The 21065-nt window shown below is 35.5% G+C and overlaps 1 protein-coding gene across 7 annotated transcripts in view; it reads right to left on the bottom strand.

The window, feature by feature from the left end:
• Positions 1–21065, bottom strand: part of RBM26 (RNA binding motif protein 26) — a 58133-nt gene that overhangs the window by 27761 nt on the left and 9307 nt on the right. For 3 of the 7 annotated variants that reach the window (XM_069802477.1, XM_069802484.1, XM_069802480.1), the window contains exons 2-12: positions 16482–16600; positions 15783–15919; positions 14833–14921; positions 13987–14225; positions 11906–12166; positions 9086–9325; positions 7455–7622; positions 6961–7101; positions 5828–5939; positions 4875–5034; positions 3284–3448 (exon numbers count right to left, since the gene is read on the bottom strand). In XM_069802477.1, coding sequence (XP_069658578.1) covers positions 3284–3448; positions 4875–5034; positions 5828–5939; positions 6961–7101; positions 7455–7622; positions 9086–9325; positions 11906–12166; positions 13987–14225; positions 14833–14921; positions 15783–15919; positions 16482–16600 — 1831 coding nt within the window. The remainder of the gene's footprint in view (positions 1–3283; positions 3449–4874; positions 5035–5827; positions 5940–6960; positions 7102–7454; positions 7623–9085; positions 9326–11905; positions 12167–13986; positions 14226–14832; positions 14922–15782; positions 15920–16481; positions 16601–21065) is intronic. The other 4 variants (XM_069802482.1, XM_069802483.1, XM_069802479.1 and 1 more) reach the window with 3 other exon arrangements.

Genomic DNA, 21065 nt, shown 5'->3' with positions numbered 1-21065 from the left:
TTTCTATTAATCACATCTATTTAGATTATCTTAATTTCCACCTGTTAGAACTGAATAAAAAGTAAGAAGCAGTCTTCTGATTCCTTTCACAGATCTTTCATCATCAACCATTTAGTTATGGAAAGGCAGATTACAGACTTGCATCATAAAGACTCTCACTTTTTATTACAGCGATATGTTGCTTTTCATCTCCTATGTGTTTAACTTGGACAACATAGAAAGAAAGGATATGGAGACATGCAGTCATGGGACTGAGGAAAAAGAAAACAGAGCAGCTAATCTTCGGACCTACCATGAATATGACCTGACAGGTAACACCCTGCCTTTTTATTTTGACAAAAATATTAAACACTCAAGACCAATAAAATACCCTTCCAAGCAAGCTTCCTGTCATATTTATGACGCTCCCAAGATCACCTAACCCATTCACCCACTCCAGGCTACACCTAAGCCATTACTGACAGTATCTATGTAGTTCTTACAGATTTCCATGAAAGAGGTCCTATCACCTCTCTAGACAAAAGTGTTTCAGTATCCTTTAGCATTAGAAAAATTTTTTTCATATCTAACCTAAATCTCCTGAGCTGCCTTTTAGGCCCAGTACTTCTTGTTTTATCTACTGCAGATGTTGAGAGCACACTATTTCTGCTTCCTGGCAGAAACCATTTATTTGATGATTTATTATGGTTGACTCCCACCATCTTTACTAAATGCTTCCACTCCTTTCAGAATTGCCACAGTAAGAATTTTCCAAAGTAATCCTGCTGAGAAAGAGCAATGGTTGAGAAATTGTGCAGGACCAGACAGTACTGAAAGGACAACTTAAAAAGCCAACTGATTTTACATAGAAAAAAAATTCAAAAAGCCTGTCTTTAGTGCCTGACAGAAAAAATCTGGCTGGAAACCATTATAAACATAGGTGAAATTAATTCAGCTCTAATTAATTAATAAACCAGAAATCTTCACAAAAATTAACATACTTGTAGTATGTGAAGTACTGTAAGAAAAGAGCTTCCGTACTACTTGTAGATATGATACCAAATATTAATTTCAATGAAAAGGGAAGTAAATATTCACGCTCCTGAAAGGATTATGAATTAAAAATACCTGTTTACTGACTCAACAATTTGATAATTGCTGTATTTTGGGGTAGAACAACACTGCACTTAGAATTTTAATTTCCTGTTTAAATTTCTCTTGTCAGTGTGTGCCCTCCATCACCCATAACAGCCTTCAAATTGTAGTCTCCTGGCACATGCTGAAAGGCTGTTCTTTGTGAAGCAGGAACCCTTAATATTGTCACCTAGTACCAAGGGGAATTCATTCTCAAACCATCAAGGTTAACTTGCCAAAGGTGTTGTGCTAGGAAGCTGGTAACATCACTAAAAAACGTAAGAGTATTTAAAATTGATGCTTTGCAAAATAACAAATATAGAGATCAGGTATTTGTTTGGAAATACACAGTTAATACTCCAAGATGGATAGCATAATCAGCAAATAAGCTGATGGCAGTAACTGTTCAAGCTATCCTTCTCAAGAGAGGTAATATTTGTATGAATGCAAATGACATACGCCACTGCCCTCTTCTGGCTGATAAGATGTAAATCAAGCTTAGAAAATAAATATCATTTTGAGTAGCGCTAGTTCAGATCAAGCATCAAGGATATTCAGAAATTTGATTCCAAACTCAAATCTAAGGGATGGTAACTGGTGAGATAGTGAGATAGGTGTTGTTAAAACTTCATTTTTGTAAATAAAAAGCGGGGCATTTGTTACAAAAGAAGGAGAGAAAGGAAACTGTTAAAATACCCTACAGCAGAATTGCTATGGAAAACTGGGTCATTGATTCTGAATGATAATGACATACACCATCCAGAGAAAGAAGGAATTAAAAACTTAGAGCAATAATTGAAAGAATCCTCTAACAATTTATATATATATGCTGATGTAATGAACAAATAAGTGAACATTTCTTCTACAGAGCCTGCCTCACATTTACTAAGTGTAGAATGTATTGTTCCACACTGACAGCAAATCCAATAAAGCAGGATACACAAGTTATTCAGAAGAACTTGCTACACTGGGAGCTAACTGACAAGACTCTATCCAATAACCTACACGACCTGGGAGAATCCAAGCTTCCTCTTATGTTTGAGTAGAACCACTATACCCACTAACAAGTCTGATTTGGCTTGCCACAGGTTACGCATCTAAGCTCCGCAACAGTAACTGCTGTTTCATATTCTTAAAAAGTTGCTAATGCTACTATGCACATGACAATTACCAACAGGTACTCCACTGTGCAATTCAATCAAAAAATACAGAATAGAATAGTTCAGTTGGAAGGGACCTACAGTGATCATCTAGTCCAACTGCCTGATCACTTCAGGGCTAACCAGAAGTTAAAGCATGTTATCAAGTATATTATCCGAATGCCTCTTTAAACACTGACAGGCTTGGGGTATCGGCCACCTCTCTACAAAGCCTGTTCCAGTGTCTGACCACCCTCTCTGTAAAGAAATGCTTCCTAAAGTCAAGTCTGAGCCTCTGCTGGTGCAGCTCTGAACCATTCCTATGCATCCTATCACTGGATACCATGGAGATCAGCACCTCCCTCTCCATTTAAAAATGTAAAATGTCCCATATCCATTCCCACAAAATTAGTCTCTCTAATGCAGCTCTCCTCTTACACTGTTGCTTGCATGCCCTTTCTCTCTACATGTGTTTATATATATGTGTGTGTGTGTGTTATCTGTATATACCTGTATACATTTGTATTTACCTTTGTGTAAAAAATCCTACTGCTACTTTCTATAGCAGTATGCATGCTCAACAGGAAAGGAGAAAGGAAAAGAATGGAAAAAACAGCTCCTTTTGAAAGAAAATTGAGATTATCTTCCAAGAAAAGAAATATAACTCTCTTGTCTTTCTTACACTCACCAGAAGAAAAAAAAAAAAGCCTATACTAGTTAAAGCAAAATAGATGTTATTCAGCAGACAGTAGCATCAAATCTTGCTTCACATGAGATGACAGAGTGGAATTCTCTGTAAGTCACAGCAGGGCTTTCTTTAAATACCTTCAGTTTTATCTTGCTAATCAACTCCTGAACCTTCTATCTGAGGTCAAAGAATCTACAATTAAGAGTAACTTTCAGAAAATAATTACATGAAGCATTCATTATTTCAGAAGTACTTAGTTTACTTTCTACAAACATTTTTTTAGAAAGTTTAAAAGATTATGTTTTACATAACATTCTAGATAGAATAGATTTAGATCCTCTACCTTCTGTGTGGTAGTTTGGATTTGTGGTGCACTGCCTTCTCGATGCCAATAAACTTTAATAAAACGATTATTTAATACTGCTTCTGTACTTGATATAGCTTTCTTTGCTTCCTCATGTGTGGCAAACTGAATAAGGGCACCTTCTGGATCACCTTGATATGCAACCTAAGATTTAAAACAGAAGAACAAAAACTGCATGTAGGATTCTCATTTGTGTCTCGATTATCACAAAATCATTAGTTTCAAGGCTCAGAAGCTTACAATTTAAACCCAATATGGGTCATTAGATAAACACTTCCCATTCATGATTCTGTTTGAAACACCTGGTGTCAAGAAGCAACCTTGAGATTAAGCTAATAAATTTTAAGAACAGTTAAAAAACCCCAAGCAAACTGAAGTAAAATACCTGAACAGTCAAATAGTATATCTAATTGCAAACACAAGTAGTAGTTTGAAAGACAAGAGCAAGCATCACTGAAGTAAAAAAATTTGCTACAAAAAAAAAATACGGAGACCAGTCAATAGATGTCCTATCTAGTATCAGAGCTAGACAAAGTTCATTTTGATTTTCCTTCCTTTAAGCATTAAAATACTATTTTAGACACCCTCAAAGGACAAAATTATACCTTTTGGAAGAAGAAGAGTAGCTTGCAATATCTATCTGCGTATCTGTCTGTCTCTCTATACACATCCACACAAAATTTTACTTGCCTTACTGAATCATACTGCTTGCTAATACACCCGTATTCTTAGGCAAACTATGGAAAGGCTTAAGAAATATTTAAGATCAATTCAGAGAGATTTTAATTCCCTCAGTGTTCAGACAGGCACAGGAGGTTTATTCTGTACTGTACAGTATGCACAAAAATATTCTATTACACCTCTTCATTCAACAGCTCAGTGCAACCAAGAAAGCATACATAAAAACACAAGCTAGCACCTGAAACCTGTTGATAATGAAGCATGATGAAAGGTAAGACTGAGTAGCTTAGAGACTGGATATGAAATACTAACATTACACATACAGCCTGCAATATGCAACATCAACCTAAGTTAGGCCCTAGTTCTTTGCATCCCTCCTATCTTTCTCTAGTTATTTGCTTATTTCTGTTTATAAATGTGGGTCACTCAGATATACAACAAAGTAATGATAAGGGACAAACTGCCACTACTGTGGGACTAGAAACCAATTATATCACAGGGGCTGCTTTCTGGATGAGAAATGCACATTTTCTGTATTCACAATTTATCTCAAAAAATACAGAGGGTTTATATCGGAACCGAACTTGAGAAAAGGGGTGAAGGAAAAACACTTCCAATCAATTTTCAATGTTTCAAGCAATGTATCTTAAAAGTCTTACCTGTGAGGAAAACATTTGTTCAAAAATCTAAAAAAAGACTAGAACATTTCATTTCTGCTTCTTCAATGACAATTCCATTAAAAATAATAAGTTCATGTTTAAGAAACAAGTTAGGAAAATAATGAGAACAGTTTCAGGGAATCAGTTAAAAAACAACTGGCATTCTCCGCTTAGCAGCTAACCTCTATTATTAAGTCAAAGCATAATGGCTTCTCTTTGTTGCCTCTTACCTGCAAGTTGACTAAGTTTCCAAACTTACTGAAGTGCTCATTAAGTTTGCTGATATTGTTAAGTTCTGGGGGAACTTTTCTCAATTCAAGTTTTGTATTTTCATTTCCAAACTGCACCTTCTTCTGGAAACCTGGACTATTTGTTCTGTTAAAATTTTGCCTGCAACAAATAAAAATCAAGCCAGAAATCCATAGCAAGCTAGGAAACACAATGTTAAATTGTATATGCTTAACATAGGAGCATGTATGAGACATAAAGGTCTGCAGACTTAAAAAATGCAATTTTAGAAAAGTGTAGAAGAGTACAGCACACAGGCCCATACACCTGCAGTTTTCCCCACTGATACTCTCAACATACCCCAGTGCATAAATCCGCAAGATAATTCATAATAATTCACTTGTGTCAGTAAGACCTGACTTCTAAATTGCTTCTCTCCAAAAACCATTTCACGGCTATTCCACAGAATTTCCCCACTAACATTTTAAATAACTATTACTTCAAGGCTCGTCTCAGTTCCAGTAATCTCTTAAAATCCCTTCCAACCTTTTGTCACCCCAGGTACATCTGCGCTAAGCACTGCATCCTATATTTCCTGTCAGTAACATACCTGGCAACTCAAACCAAAATAGCAGTGACACAATTCACATTTCAAAACGAAAAATCAGTCATCTCTAACAACCATCACATTGCAGCTTCTCCATTTCTTAGATCATTCCAGCTTTCACGGAGTAGATCTTGGTATCATCCAAAGCAACTTCAGCTATCTCTATACTGCCTTTGAGAGAAGACAGTCAAATACAGACTGCTCTCCAGTGTGATTTATTTTAGTACGGACAGCTTATTCACAGTTTAACTTGCTTGCAATTTATATAGACTTATATGTTTCAGATTACAGAAAAGAGCTCCATGGAATTCCAACTATTAAGCCAACCTTTTGTTAATGATCACTCACTTGTCAAACCAAGTCTTCTTTGTAGGAACTCCACCATCCCCTGCACCAATTGTTCTTTTCCTGGATTCAGCATCTACCACTATTCTCATACTACTTTTATTAGGAGGTTTTTCTGTAAACAGATGAAAAGATTTTACAATATTTTTGTATTTTCTGTGTATTTGACTGTAAAAAGGTATTCTGCTCACATTGAATTTGCACTGAAAAGCGTAATTGTTTATATTGAAATTACTACGGTCCCTGTTCAAACTGAATCAAATCTTGGTCACGGACTTTTCTTTTTAACTATCAAAAGATGCTGTGACAGATCAAAATAGCTAATAGCTTTCATTTTGTCACAGTAACATCACACATAAGGAAAACAAAAGAGGCGTGACAGAAGGCATCTGCCTCAAGATGGCTGCACTCACTGATTCACAATATCCCATACAATACTCTGAGGCTCACACAATTTCTGCCAACACCTCCATTATATTAGATGACACACACAAAAATGCTCATGGTAGGAAATGTACAGTACTCCAGAGCACTAACACTTAGGAGCAAGATTTAGGGATGGGTGGGAGAGGAGTGGCTCTTGCTGAAGAACAGGAATCATACTGGGGGACTCCTCACTGAAAATACACCAACAGAAACATAGCAAGATTAAATACAAATACATACAAATGTAAACAAAACCACATTAAAAAAATTGGGTTTATCCTTCTTCCCTTCTCATTTTGTATGCTGCTGCTTCTTCTCAGGGCCACAGGAACTAAGAGGTTAAGATTACTCATGCATAACTGTCTGCTACCAGATAAAAATGACTCCCTCCTCTCCACAGCAAAAATCATCCTAAGATTCTGTTACAGAAACAGTAACGTTTTTCTGTATAGAAGACGTACAAATGTGATCAGTTATTACAGCCAAGTGTAAAATGTGCAGTACCCTAGCAAGAAATTTCATTTTACCTGTCAAAACGCACACACAAAGAAGCTACAAACATAATTCCCTATTCAATAAAACTTCTCTTAATTCCAGAAGATTTTAAAAAATGCAATGTTTCCCAGTATTACATTCTCTGAAAACTGCCTCAATCTGCATTAATGTAAGAAAACGAGCTAAACTAAGTAAGTGTAGCTTTGAAAGCTTACCTCTGGGTGGTAGATCCATATCACCTGATGTGAGTCCTATCAAATTTGGTCTTTGGGCGTGTACTCTATGTCTATACATAGGTCTTGAAGTATTTGTTATACTTGGAGCTTCTGGATTATAGCCATCTGTGTCATACGTTTCTGGTAACAAAGAAATTGTCTCATTAAAATAAATTGCAGTTAAAACCCTTAAGGTTTCAAATACAGTATTTCATTTAATTACAAGATACAGTTACAATGGAAGAGTTGTTATACAACTATCCTAAAAAACTGCCATGACAAGTTTTCTTCTGCTTAAACACAATGAAAATATTATTCCATAGTCAAGATTCACATTTACATGCATATTTTACTTCTGTCCTGAACCAAGTTAGAAAAAAGTGTTAAACTAGTGTTGCTATCTAAATGATACAAACTTATTCTCCCGCACTATGAAATTATAATCTCTAAAAAGTACAGTATAATATGAATCAATGTTATTCTATTTAGCAAACCTTGTGGGCAAAGCCTCAGTACTACACCTGCTGTAAAAAGAGAGGGTGGAGCAGGAGGCGGCTGGTGATGAATACCCGTTGTAACAACAGTAGGAACTGAGCTAGTTGCTGAGTTTGGGGGAGCATCCATGCCAGCAGGCTGCAATGGGGGAAGTGGAGGGGGTGGTCCTGTCAACAACAAAGGAAAACACTGCATTCATTTATTATCCTCTAGACTTACACTACACCCAACTCATAAGGAAATTGATCTGACATGTTTTTGAGGCTATTTAAAATAAAGGGGGTAAGAGGGCATATATACAGACATGATGCTGTAGCATTCATTCATATGAAACCATCCCCATCAGCGAGTGACTTAGAACTTAGACTACAGTGAAAAGCATTTCAATAGTTCAACATTTCTCTGAACACCTTCTTTCTATAAGCAAAATTTAATTGCTAACACAGTATTTATCTTCACCAACAGAAGATCTTTAAAGCTCTATAAACGCCCCCCAAAGAAAAAAATTCTATTTTTTAATAGTGTAGAACAAAAATATTCTATGATGACAATAACTAACTTGACAGAAATTATTTTTCCAAACACCCAAGAAGAAACCTACAACTCTGATGAAAACCTCAAACAGATCCTTCTTAAAAGTGAGGGGGTTTTTTTGGTTGGTTGGTTAGTTCGACTTTTTTTTTCCCCACAGGTAAGGTGACACTTTCAAAGCTGAGCAGTCAAGCCTGACATTCAATTTAATTGTTGGCAAAACCAGGTTTTAGAAAAAGATAAAAAGTCACATATTTGGACTTTCCACACAGATGCAGGAATAGCATGTGAGGCAGAACTGATCACCCCAGCAATACAGTTGCTCTCTATACTAAGTGAAATAAATACATGCAAGATCTTACTTAAATATACTATCAACTGGAAATGAAAACAGGTCAAGAAACTTCCAAGCAATAACAAATATTATTCTTGAATAATTTTACCGTGGGACATATAAGTTAATAAAAAAGAGAGAATCACATAAAACTAACATAACAGTTTTTGAACAACGCAAGGGAACTGAATACTAAACTGCTATTTTATAAATGAGAGCCAAGCACACAAGTCTCCATGTAATTTTTAGTGCTTGAGTCAAAGAACTTTCCAATGAAAGAGTAAACAAGCTGAAAAATTTTTCTTAGTTACTTTGAAAGTTTAGTTTCAAAATTAATCGCAAATGACATTTTCAGGTGTAAATTTGATGTGGTCATGAATTCTCTTAATTTTATTATTACAAATGAAATGCCAAATATCAGCTGTTTCCAGGGTTTTCCGTTCTTCGCTAACAGTAGTCAATTTCAGACAACTCCTATAAAACTCAAGGAACTGAGTTTTGCCACACCATGCTTTTGCTTAAACACAATTAAAATATTATTCCATATTCAAGATTCACATTTAACATGCAAATTTTACAACAATCAACTTTGCAACAATTACCATTAAAAAACAATAATTTGGGGGTAAGCTCTGCCATAGCAAAGTATAGTACAACTTTCTAAATATAGTTGGCGTTCTTAAAACAGCTTTTTGTACGGCACACAACCCAAGTAACATCCAGGCTCTTCTACTCAAAAATGGGTTTTAACCTTTTTTTAATTACCTGTTACAGGTGGAAGGCTAGGTGGTAAAGGGCCTGGTGGTGGTACTGGAGGTCTAAGATTAACAGGAGGAGGACTCAGAATTGGTGGAGGGGGAGGAAGTCCAGGAGGAGGTGGTCCTTCGACAACAGGGGGTTGTGCTGGAAAAGGCAGAATGCCAGGAAGATTCACATCTTCTACCACTACCGGATCACTTCCATGATCAAAAGGGCACATGTCTCCTCTCATACAGAAACCCTTTTCTGAAACATCAAAAACCAAAAAGAATTGTTGTTAGTATTCAACAGCTGTAGTTTGATTCAGAGTAAATATGACATATTCTATGTGTAATGCAGCAATTTGTAAATTAAGAGCTTCACATACCAGCAGAAATTTATATCAGAAAATGAAATTGACCATTTAACTTTATTTTAACAGTCAGCACATAGGAAGATTGCAGCAACTTTCTACCAGAGTAAACACAGATTTATTTTTTTTCTTGAAGACTAAATTCTGCACTGAATTGTAACAAACTCTGAAAGCAAAGAATAAAGTGTTTCTAAGTAAAAAAATGCAGAAACTGGGACTTAGAAATCCCTATTAAAGTTAGAAGTTAATATTATAAAATTCCAACATGACAAAACTCACTCCAATTCCTTTTTCTCTTTTGCAATTATTTCACGAAGAATTAGAATATTTTCCCATAGTTTAATGCAATTATTTAAGAGCAAAAAATGTTATTAACATATATATGTACTCTACATGTGTATATATACATATGTACTTAAATATGAAATACACACATATAAATAAAAAATAAATACATATTCACTTTTCTTTTACATGCAAGTAAAACGTTGGAGTGGGTCCAGAGGAGGGCCACAAAATGATCAGAGAGATGGAACACCTCTCCTATGAGGACAGGCTGAGAGAGTTGGGGTTGTTCAGCCTGGAGAAGAGAAGGCTCTGGGGAGACCTTATTGCAGCCTTTCAGTACTTAAAGGGGGCCTATGAGAAAGATAGGGACAGACTTTTTAGCAGCATCTGTAGTGATAGGACAAGGGGTAATTGTTTTAAATGAAAAGAGGGTAGTTTCAGACTAGATATAAGGCAGAGTTTTTTTACAATGAGGGTGGTGAACCACTGGCACAGGTTGCCCAGAGAGGTGGTAGATGCCCCATCCCTGGAAACATTCAAGGTCAGGCTGGACGGGGCTTTGAGCAACCTGATCTAGTTGAAGATGTCCCTGCTTGCTGCAGGGGGGTTGGACTAGATGGCCTTTAAAGGTCCCTTCCAACCCAAACCATTCTACGATTATCTGTTTAGCAACAGCCCCCACAAAAAAAAAAAAAAAAAAAAAAAATACAAATCAGTGCAATATGGGAGAAAAGTTCAAAACATCTTCCAATAAAATAGGAAGAAAGCTGAGTATAAAATTCCTCAAAACATGATGCTGAAAAGCAGTCTGTATTACCTCATCTTCAGGAAGAGTTAGAAAACATATAAATTGAAATTGTATGGAAAAACAGAAGTTCTGCAGAGGGTCAAGTAGAAAATATGAAAGTGCAGAATGGAAGAACAGTATGTTGGAAGCAACTATCCACTGAAGAGACAGATGAGCTTGTAAATTTAGAAGACATAAACAGCCATGAGAAAAGCAAATGGAAGAGACATCTACTGAGAGATTTTAGTAACAGTCAGAAACGTAGGGAAAAAAAAAGCCACCAGTAAAAATTTGAGGACAACTGTATCACAGATTTCCAACATATTACTGTTTGATTCATACTCAGAAATTGGAAATAATAAGCTGCTATAGAAGACACACTGTTGAAGGTACAAAGTCCCAGTGTCATGTCTGGAGATGTTATTTCAAAAGTATACTAGCCTGCATGTTTTGTTCCTTTCTAAAAAACCTGTAGTGGTGGGAGACCATGACAGAACGTTCTGCAGCTCAGCATGCATTAGAAAACTTCAAAACAAAACTACACTTTCACAATTCTACTTGTTCCAGAGTACTGTGACGTATACTGGCAAAACCATTCTTCACAAGTACAACTCTGCCAATGCTTGAGAGCTCAGCCTCCCATTTTCTTTACTTAAAAGAACAATTCTATTACAATCAGAGTTCTGAATGTAAACCAGCCTAGATCTTAAACTCATCATTGTGGTACACAACAACAGCAACACCCTCCCTCCCCCCCAACCTCCAAAAAACCAAGTCAGAAAAAACTTTGGGGGGAAATTTAAACTCTTCTGAGCTAACAGGATGACTGGCTGAATTTAGCTAGGACACTGCCAACTGCAGCAGCCTCTTGTGTGAATTTTGGCACAAGACATGCAAGATGTTTAAGACATAGATAAGCACAAAACCCCACCCAATTTTAAGAAACACCTACATGGAAAAAATGGGTTAACATGAGCCTGGGAAATTGCAGCTCTAGACCTTTCTAGTTAAAAATTATCTCTTAGGATGGAATAAAAAATGATGAGGTCAGTAAGGTGCTAATCATGGCCAAAACTACCAAATACAGTATTTGACTTGAACATAAGACAGAAAACCTGGGTAAAATTTGATTTTTTTGATAACTTTTTAATATAAATATACTAATTTTCATCTATATAAAATAATTCTAGCAGCTAAAAAAACTATAAAAACACTAATAAAGAAAGCTGTCTAAAAGCTAAGTTAATAAAAAGTGGGATAAAATTTGCATTCAAGAATTGTGTAATAGAAAAACCACAGCATTACAGAAGATAAGGAAAAGAAAGGAAAATTACTGCAATCTTTTCAGAAAGGGGCCAATCATAGCTGCAGGAAGCAATTAAAAAAAATACAGACTTACCATCATAATCTCTACAGCGTTTCTTTGGCAGCGGAGGTCTTCCATAGGAGTTGTGGTCCAGCTGCTCTTCATGGAACTCCGACCAGCTTTCAGTAGTGTTATTTCCATGATGAGCAGGAGCAATAACAGTAATAGTGCTGCTCAGTGTAGGGACTGGGTAGTGGCTGGACGAAATATTTGTCACAGAAGAAACTGGAGTATAATTGTTCTCTAATGGATCTGTTCTATCCATATCATATTTTGGCTTTCCTAAATCCCTTTCTGTAAAAAAAAAAAAAAAAAAAAAAAAAGAAGTTCTATTGGATGATTCCTTCTGCACATTTTCACCAGAAGCAGCTGCTAACCTGTGTAAGTAATCTTTATTCCACATCAATTCAACTCAAAATATAAAAAAGATAATTGAAATGTTCTACAGGTTGCCCAGAGTACCTGTAAAGTCTCCACTCTCAGAGTTATTTATAACCCAACTGGATAGGGTCCTGAGCAACCTGCTCCAGTTTATCTGCTTTGAGAAGGGGTGTTGGACTACAGGACCTTCAGAGGTCTCTTCCAACCTCAACTACTCCATGATTCTACATTCCAAAGGTTTAATCAGAAGAATAATTATCTTAAAAGTACATCATCAGCCACTGGGATATTTTAATAACAGCTATACCCACAGTAAAGCAGAAACCCTATTTAACTTCAAGCAGAGTACATCTTCTGTAGTAATGCATATATTCTAAGAACTTCAGATGGAATGTTATTCTGAATAAAGGGAAGCAATGGGCAAGAAAAAGGTAAACATGACTTGAAAACACTATAAAAGTTACACATCTTTAACGTTTCAAGACACTTATTGTTGTATCTTCATTTTATCTGCATGCAAATGCATATATTTATCACATGCAAAGCTTTGTCATGACTGGAGACATAATAGTGCTTGACAGGTGTGGAGCACTCCCGCACAGACACAGCTGTAACATGACCTTTTATTCTGATTACACACAAACTATCCTCTTAATTTTGCAGTATTACCATCAAATAAACAGTAAGTATCCAGATGAAGACAGCAGAGTTCTGTCATGAGGTAAGTTGGTAGACTCAAATAACCCCACATTAAAGGAACTTTAATAAAAATGTCTTAAAATGGCAGATAAGTGTCAGTAAAACAGGCTTTTCTTAATGTGCTTAGAAAAAGAAACAAAGATTTCACTATAACATATTGTCCATAAGGTATTACCATTGCAGTTTATGTAAAATAATCCTTAAATTAAGATTTAATCACATTGTAATCTTTTAGTTAAACTGCTGCATGCTATTTAACTTGCTCGTTCATAAGTTGTTTGGAAAATATTTGCTCGCATATTTTCAGGAACTCTGCATTCCTACTTTTAAGGCTGAGTTACCAAGGCCCATTCTATAGAAAGAAAAATAATACACAGACTTAAACCAGACTATTTTTACCTCTACATAGTCTGAGACAGAGTAAAGATATAAAATGACTCTCAATGCTCTCTTCCAATTTATCAGTAACAACTATTGGGGGAAAACGCATTCTTTTTAGCTGAATAAACAGCTTTGTTTTTAAAGAAGTTTAATTTGAAAAACTACTGTACCGAAGCCTGAAGTCCTACAGATATATAAACAAACACAAATATTTACTGTAATAATTTCAGCCCCTCCCTATGACACCAAGCAGGGGACAAGACAAAAAGAACAGAGCTGTACTGTTCTGCTTGACAAGTTATTTGCTGCCAAACAGGTAATTTCTGCCAGTTCTACCTCCATAGATGGGTATTAATTTCTGTATCTTCCCAAACCAGATTCTGAGTTTTCTAAAACTTAATGAAATGCAATCAACTCTGATTTTTCTGCCTCTCTTACAATATTGCTTAAAAGTAGCCAACACAGTCAAAGGTATTAGAGAAGAATGGAGGGAAAGAGGGAAACACGCACTGAAAACATAATCACATAGACCTTATTTCCACAGAAAACCAAGCTAAATTTAAACAAAGAAACAAGAACAACAGAAGAAATTTTGGTACATTTTGAACATAGTGTTTTAAGTTTAGTGTCTAAATTTTGTAGGCAACATTCACCGTATTTTAGAGACCAACTGTTGGTACCTCTGCTTCGTGTTCTGCTCCGGCTTCTGCTCCGGTCTCGGTCCCGGTCCCGCAATCTCTCTTTGCTCCAACTTCTACTTCGACTCCTGCTGTAGCTCCGACTCCTCCCTCTTCTTCTGTTATATCGATCCCTATAGGAATCTCTTCTGGGAGGATTTCGGTCATAATCCCTCTTCCGAGAACGTTCATCTTTTTTCCTTTCATCACGGCTTCTAAACATGTAATTTTGTAAGTTAATTACAAGAATTATGAAGCCATAATTTAAAACCTTAACTACCATTAAAAACCTCAAGAAATAGCAATGGAAAATTAGAGAAAGGCTACAAATGGAATCTAACTATGGCCCTTCCTTTCTTCTCAGAAGACTTTTAAAATTCTTTATTTGGTTTATTCATTTTACTTTTACCATCCACAAGATTTTAAAATGTATGTAAGATTTTGTTTCTGCCCAATACAGCACCTTCTCCAAGTTGGAAACACCAAAAAGATAACAGTTACTGAAGGGAAGGCTTCTAAATTAAAATTATCACAATTCAATCTCAATACTGAGAACAGTAAGTGTTGTAATATAAACCGCAAATCCAACATAAAAATTAATCATAAAACTCAAATGTGATAGTTGTGCACAACTCAGAGACAGTTTACGCTATCACTTATATACTCATCATTTAACTACATATGCATAAAAGCAATAAAAGTCTTGTTTTTAGGCTTATTAGGTGACCATACAGAAAGAAAATATTTAATTTAGTAACACCATAAAAATCCAAATCCATCTGATTACTGATATAATACAAGAGGTTAAGCAAAATTTATTACCTGGTATCTCTGTAGCGAGAACTTGACTGCGGAGGGCTGTGATTTAATCTTCTAGAAAACTTTTTTTCTCGCTCTTCCTCTTTAACTATCTGAATTTAAAGTATACACATTAGATCAAAACATGCATACACTATAATGGAGACTTCTGCACAACCAAATAAAACCAAAAAACTCAAAATGCTGAGCAAAGTCAGCAGTAACATTGAACTGAAACAACATTTTTGCATCTAATGCAATTACAGAATCTTCATAATGTATTAAGATTTCTATTTCTAGGAATATTCAAAGCACGGGTTGGGAGAAAATAAAGCAGAATAAGCAATACTTATTGTGCTCCACTAAAAATACATCTGCTTTTGCTACAGGTGGACAAAAATCCATACTGAGGTGCAGCGACAGATCTATTCAGTGACATGAATATTCAACGACTGACACAGTAAGGTCTTTTCTTCATCAGCAGATTAGCTGGTTCAGATCACAGTTAAAACACTTTCACGCAGCCAAACCTAGGCTGCTGTTGAAAAGGACAAACCTACTCTTCTGACTCATAAGAACAACATAAACACTTGTGTCAGAATAAGGATGTTATCTGGATCAAGCAGCTGGAGGAATGAGGACTGCCATTTGGAACGGCAGCCTGGATTTATGCTGAATTAAAAGGCAGCATAATTACAACAGCAATCCTGAGCAAAGAACTAATGTAGGTTGTACTGCAACTCCTACACTACTCAATAACTTAATTTACATTTGCCTAGTCAGAACCACTTTGGTTCACCTTTGAAGCACCCACTTATGTTTAGGAAAAATGTGCAGCACAAATCTTCTGACATATTTTAATGCTGTTTTGGGACTATTATTAATAAGCAAATAAACATGATGAAGTTGAACCACATAATTGAACTACAGGAATGAAAAAAAAGACAAACATTTAAAATAAAATCAATGCCTACCTCTTCCTTTTTTGTCTCTTTTTCTTGGTGCTGAAAAAATTCTACTTTCAGGCTTCCTGACGATGGCTGTTCTGGTGGAGGTAGATAGCTTTTTGTATTCACAGCATCAAAGAGTTTTTCCACAAATATCTGAGTTTCTAAAAGTAAAGAGTGTACAAATATCCATTATTCAAAACTTCAGTTAATATTTGCTTTAAAAATAAATAAATTATTAAAAAGAAAAACCAAAATCAGCATTCACCAACAAGTTAGAACAACAAACAGTATTTTTTTAAATACTCTGCTGCTAATTTTATATTTTAAAAGGACATTTACAGAGTCAAGAAACATGTCAGTAATGACAATGTTTCACAAAGGTTTTCAATCCTTGAATTATTTAACGTCTCTTAATAAAACATCTGGAAGAATATTTCTGGAATATATGCAGAGCTCCAATACTTCTAATTCTGGCAATAACTCTTAACATTCATAATTTTCTTCCAGGAATTCCATAGATACAAAACATATACCTAATATATGCATATTGTGCTATATACCTGTTTTTTAAGACAAATTACTTCAGGAAAGTTGAATTACTGATTTCAAAGTAACAAAGCTAATAAAGAGACAAATGCATGATTCTATGGTAAAAGATTGTTTGAATGAATTAAACAAGAGAGACTTTTCACTCAAGCTTAATTGTTATGACAAAGACCATACCTTTCTGAAGAAATACATCCAGCTGATCAACACACAATGCCTTTAGTTCCTTTTCACTTTTATCCTTCTTTACCAAAGCCAGAACATATTTAGCTAGGGCAGATGGATCTGCATCACATCTGCAAATAAATTAATTTAAAAAAAAAAAATCAAAATGGTAAAAAAAAATAGAAACAATAATTACAGAAATTAATGTCTGAAACTGGTATGACCAATATATATAGAGGACCAAGACGTTTCCTACCAAAGCAACTGGAAAACACTCAGGGGTATTTTCTAAGACAGAGTCCAGATATGCAAGATTGCTAAGTATCACCTTTCTTCCCCACAGAAGCAAGTGTCTAGAATATTTCCACAACAGTATTGCATGGAGCACCTCATAGCAAACTAGAATGAACTATTTGGAATGAAACAGCCTCAACTGCCTAACAGTCTTAAAAACAATTACAAATACAACAAATATTTCCATAATTTCCCAATGATGAAATCAGTAATTCTGAGTGTAATACTGAGTGACTGTTAATGGGGAAAAGTCAGCCTACCTAATTACAAATGAATACAGTGATACAGCAGAAGTGATCTATGCTATAAAAAAATTCAGACTCTCAGAGAGTCTTAAATATATTTTTTAAAGAATCTTATTACTACCTACATCTGAACACCATAAAAAGCAGATTAACTGAAAAATCTTAATTTCGAAAGCTTAAGGAAAAAGCGGTCATATAATATTATCACAGAAATCCCCATAAGAGGTCCACAGACAATGAAGGGAAGTTTAGGGGATCATTATCCATTTTAGACATCTAAATTCCATCTAAAACTAATATGGAGCACTTCAGCGTAGAAGCTGATGGTCTCGTGCACATCAACAAAGAACTTAGAATGGAGTAAGCTGTATATCCACATCAAGTAGAACATTATTTAATATAACTGATACAATTTTATTATAATGTTTTACAAATAGTAATCTACAATGAACTTTGTAGTGGTGTTACAGAGTAAAACCCACCAAAGCAAGTGAGAATACTGCAGAAAACCATTTCACGCTTCATAATTCAAAGCCAGTAACTAATGAAATGGTGCCACATTGGTTTATCAGGCAGAACAGCAGCATCTTCTTAAACAATTTAATCCCATTATTTAGCATAAACCAAAGGAAGACCTCAGACCCCGCAAAACCAGGCAGGATTTAACATGTGCACACTGGTCATGTCATTCACACAGCTGGCTTGTTTGGGTGGTGATCAAAGTTAATACTAGTGTTTTAAAGAACTACAACGAGGAAAAAAAAAGTGCACTGATACATCCTAACTGTACATTCTCTCTAGCAAAAATAACTGAGAAATAAGTAAAATTAAACCATGGTCAGGGAGTTGCACTGAATAAGAGTATCAGACAAATACTGTTCTAGCACAGAAGTCCACTAGTCACAACAGAGGAATAAAACAGCAGTTCCCAATCTCTTCCACATTAAAACAAATGAAATTTCAATGCTGAAGCTTAATTGTAAATCTGAATGTTGATCATTTAAATCACATGTATTTTAGACACCAGGCAGAAGAAACAAAATTCATCACCATATCACACTACCTAATTCCTCTCCCCGAATAAACTATCTCCTGCACAGAAAACAACTTCCTCGGTGCAAACATATCCACTAAGCAAAGGAAGCAGATCTGTCAGCATCCATCCGCAGGAGATCTTCTGGATAGCCTGCACCCAGCACAGAGTGCTCTGAAGTTGAAGGTCAGAGCTTGAAACATAACTCAGCATCCTCTAGAAAGCAGGCAATAGCAGAATTTCATGCTGTAAAAGCAACTTGAGCTGCTAGGGGATGTACCACAGTATTCTGTATTAGTCTGCATTATTTATAAACACAGAAGATGGGAGTTCACAATCAGTTTACATTCCAGAAGAACCCCCACGCACTAAACCGACAAAATGCAACTACATACTGTTAACTGAAAAACAGACCGCACACCACTGGAAAACGCAGAAATGTTTTCCTTCAACTGTTGTATCTGGTTTGCCCCTGCTCAGATTTAACAATTCTTTATCCAGAAGAAAATGCTGTCCAAGCACAAAGTCATCTTGGAAGCAGGCACATAACCTCCTACAGTGGGAGCGGTAGGACTGCATAGTCTATTTTACACTGCTAGCACCTGAGCACATCATCCAAGCAGATTATCTGAAAGCCCGATATTGCACAGAGTGTTCATCCTAGGCTGCAATGAGGAGGCCCTAAGGCCAGCATTTCCTAACTTCTCAATGCTCAAAATTGCAAAAAAAATTTTTTTTTTTTTTTTACTGTTCCTTAATGCAACTTCGATGTCACTAGAGGAGATATTCAGTCCTCTCCCAGTTTCAAGCTGAATCATGCCTCGGAAAATTAGTGTGCTATTTTCATATTATCTATCTATATTCATAACAGGAAAACAATTGGGGGGGACAATTTTCACATGATAATCCTCAATTCTTTTCTTCTCCTTTCTATTCTCCACAAAAATCAGGTAAAACATTACAAGCTGAATTTTTTTATTTCAATTTCCATAAATTTGGTTCTCATCTGATAATACAGTCAGCTGTCACTGTTCAAAATCTGCTATAACTGCTTTAAATGACAACACGTGCACTCAAACTTTAGCAAGGGAACAAAAAAAAAAGAAAAAAAAAGTCAGTCTAGAAGTTAAAACCCACTGCTGTTAGCTATTGCAATGTACTTTAATCCTCCAGCTCCTACAGTAGTGACTATACAACAACTTCATAATCACTTCGAAGTAATTCCTCTCTCACGAGCAGGGTAGAAAATGGAAAATCTTGTCTGGAAAGCCACCTAGACTCCAGAAGGTGTAACAAAAAAAATTAAAACAAAACCCCCAAACCCAAAGAAAACTGTTTAAAAATAACAAACAATTACTGCTTTCACCCCTCTCCACCATGATGATTTTGGAAATCTTAGCAATGCTGTCCACTCTGGAATGATCTCAGAATTTGAATCCATCCACCCAACTCCAAGATACTCTAAAGAAAATATCCTCAATAAAAATGTACATAAATTTATTTTTAATTTCGAAAACACAAATTCATTTTCTCCTGTGGCACTGTAATTTATCACTCTATGTGATACAACCACATATGAACAATGCAAAACTATTGTACTGAACTCTATTATTATTATTCAATATCTAAGTGTCGAAATTCCGCTGTACACAACAGGAAGAACTTACATGCTTTCAAGGTAAAACTCTGTCTTTATTTTGGCTTTTCAACAAATACTATTTTTTGAGAAATACTAACAGACGAATTACTTCAACTGATGCTAATTAAGCAATAATGAATACAATGCATTTTGTGGTAGAGCGAGATGAAGACAATGTTTTTGTAAATTGATAGTATGATTTTATGTGATTTCTTTTCACTTTTTAAAATTAAACTGCAAATGATCTTTACGCAGCCAAAGGTTGACTTCCTTTTTTATGTACCAACTAGAAACAGAAGTCTCCTCTTCTGTATTTGCTGTTCAAAGCATGAAAAAACCCACAAACTGATCTGTTTTCTCCACACTATTGCGAAGACCATGCTTGTTTCTGTAGCTAGGATTTTAGATAGATTTAACAAGCTTACAGTCTGGTCTTTTACTGCTTTTCAGACTCTTACAAAATGCTTTGCCCCCTTTTTTTCTTTTAAAAGATGATGCTAAAATTCAATTGCTATCAACCTGAAGCAGTGGAATAAAGGAGTAACTGGTCTCATGAAGTAAAAAAGAAATTTAAACTTAGAACTTTGAATACAGGAGGCTTGCCTGAAAATTTCTGTTCTTTATAGCCATTAGAGTTCTGGATATTATTGTTAATGGCTTTGTTTGGGGACAGCTGCTTTTTTTAAAGCAATTCCTTTCCACTTTTTCATTCAAACCAAGTTCTGAAATGTTGCGTATAAATTCTCCATCCTTTGATTTAGTCAAAATCTGCTGGTTTGAATTATAGGGGCCTTGAGTTCTTCTGATAAACAAGTTCTTATGTTCTCTCGCTTGACAGTATTTTCTTACAGAATAGCAGCCTTTTTGTGTGAATAATATGGAATATGCTTGCTTTATCTTTGTTGTACGTACATAGCTTTTTCACCCATTTTGAGCTAGCTTTATCAGTTTTTTCTAAACCTCGCTGTATTTTATGCTCCTATAGTTGGCATTGTTTTATTAAGTGATATCAGTTTAAAAAAAGCAGGAGGCATCCATGCTGATAGCAGCAAAATATACTGTGTAGCACAAGGACTTACACAGTACATATCATGCTTTATTCTTGCAGATTATAAGATTAATAGAAAAAGGTCCTTAACTGACAATTCAGAAAAAAGAGAAAAATCAGAATACCACCTACACATTTCAAATAGTCTAAGCTGCATTCAAATTTAAAAATAAATTTATATTTCAATTCTAGTGTTCAATGAATGATACACATTTTCAGTTGTTAGATACAGGTTTGAAACCTCAGCTTAACTTGAACATGGTGAGGTACATCACAGACCTGAGCATAAATGGAATCTGTGTGTTAGAAGTGTGACAGTTTAGACATAACTTCATTC

The sequence above is a fragment of the Haliaeetus albicilla genome, chromosome 15, assembly GCF_947461875.1.
Source record: "Haliaeetus albicilla chromosome 15, bHalAlb1.1, whole genome shotgun sequence".
NCBI lineage: Eukaryota > Metazoa > Chordata > Aves > Accipitriformes > Accipitridae > Haliaeetus > Haliaeetus albicilla.
This window is presented reverse-complemented; position numbering and strand designations above follow the sequence as displayed.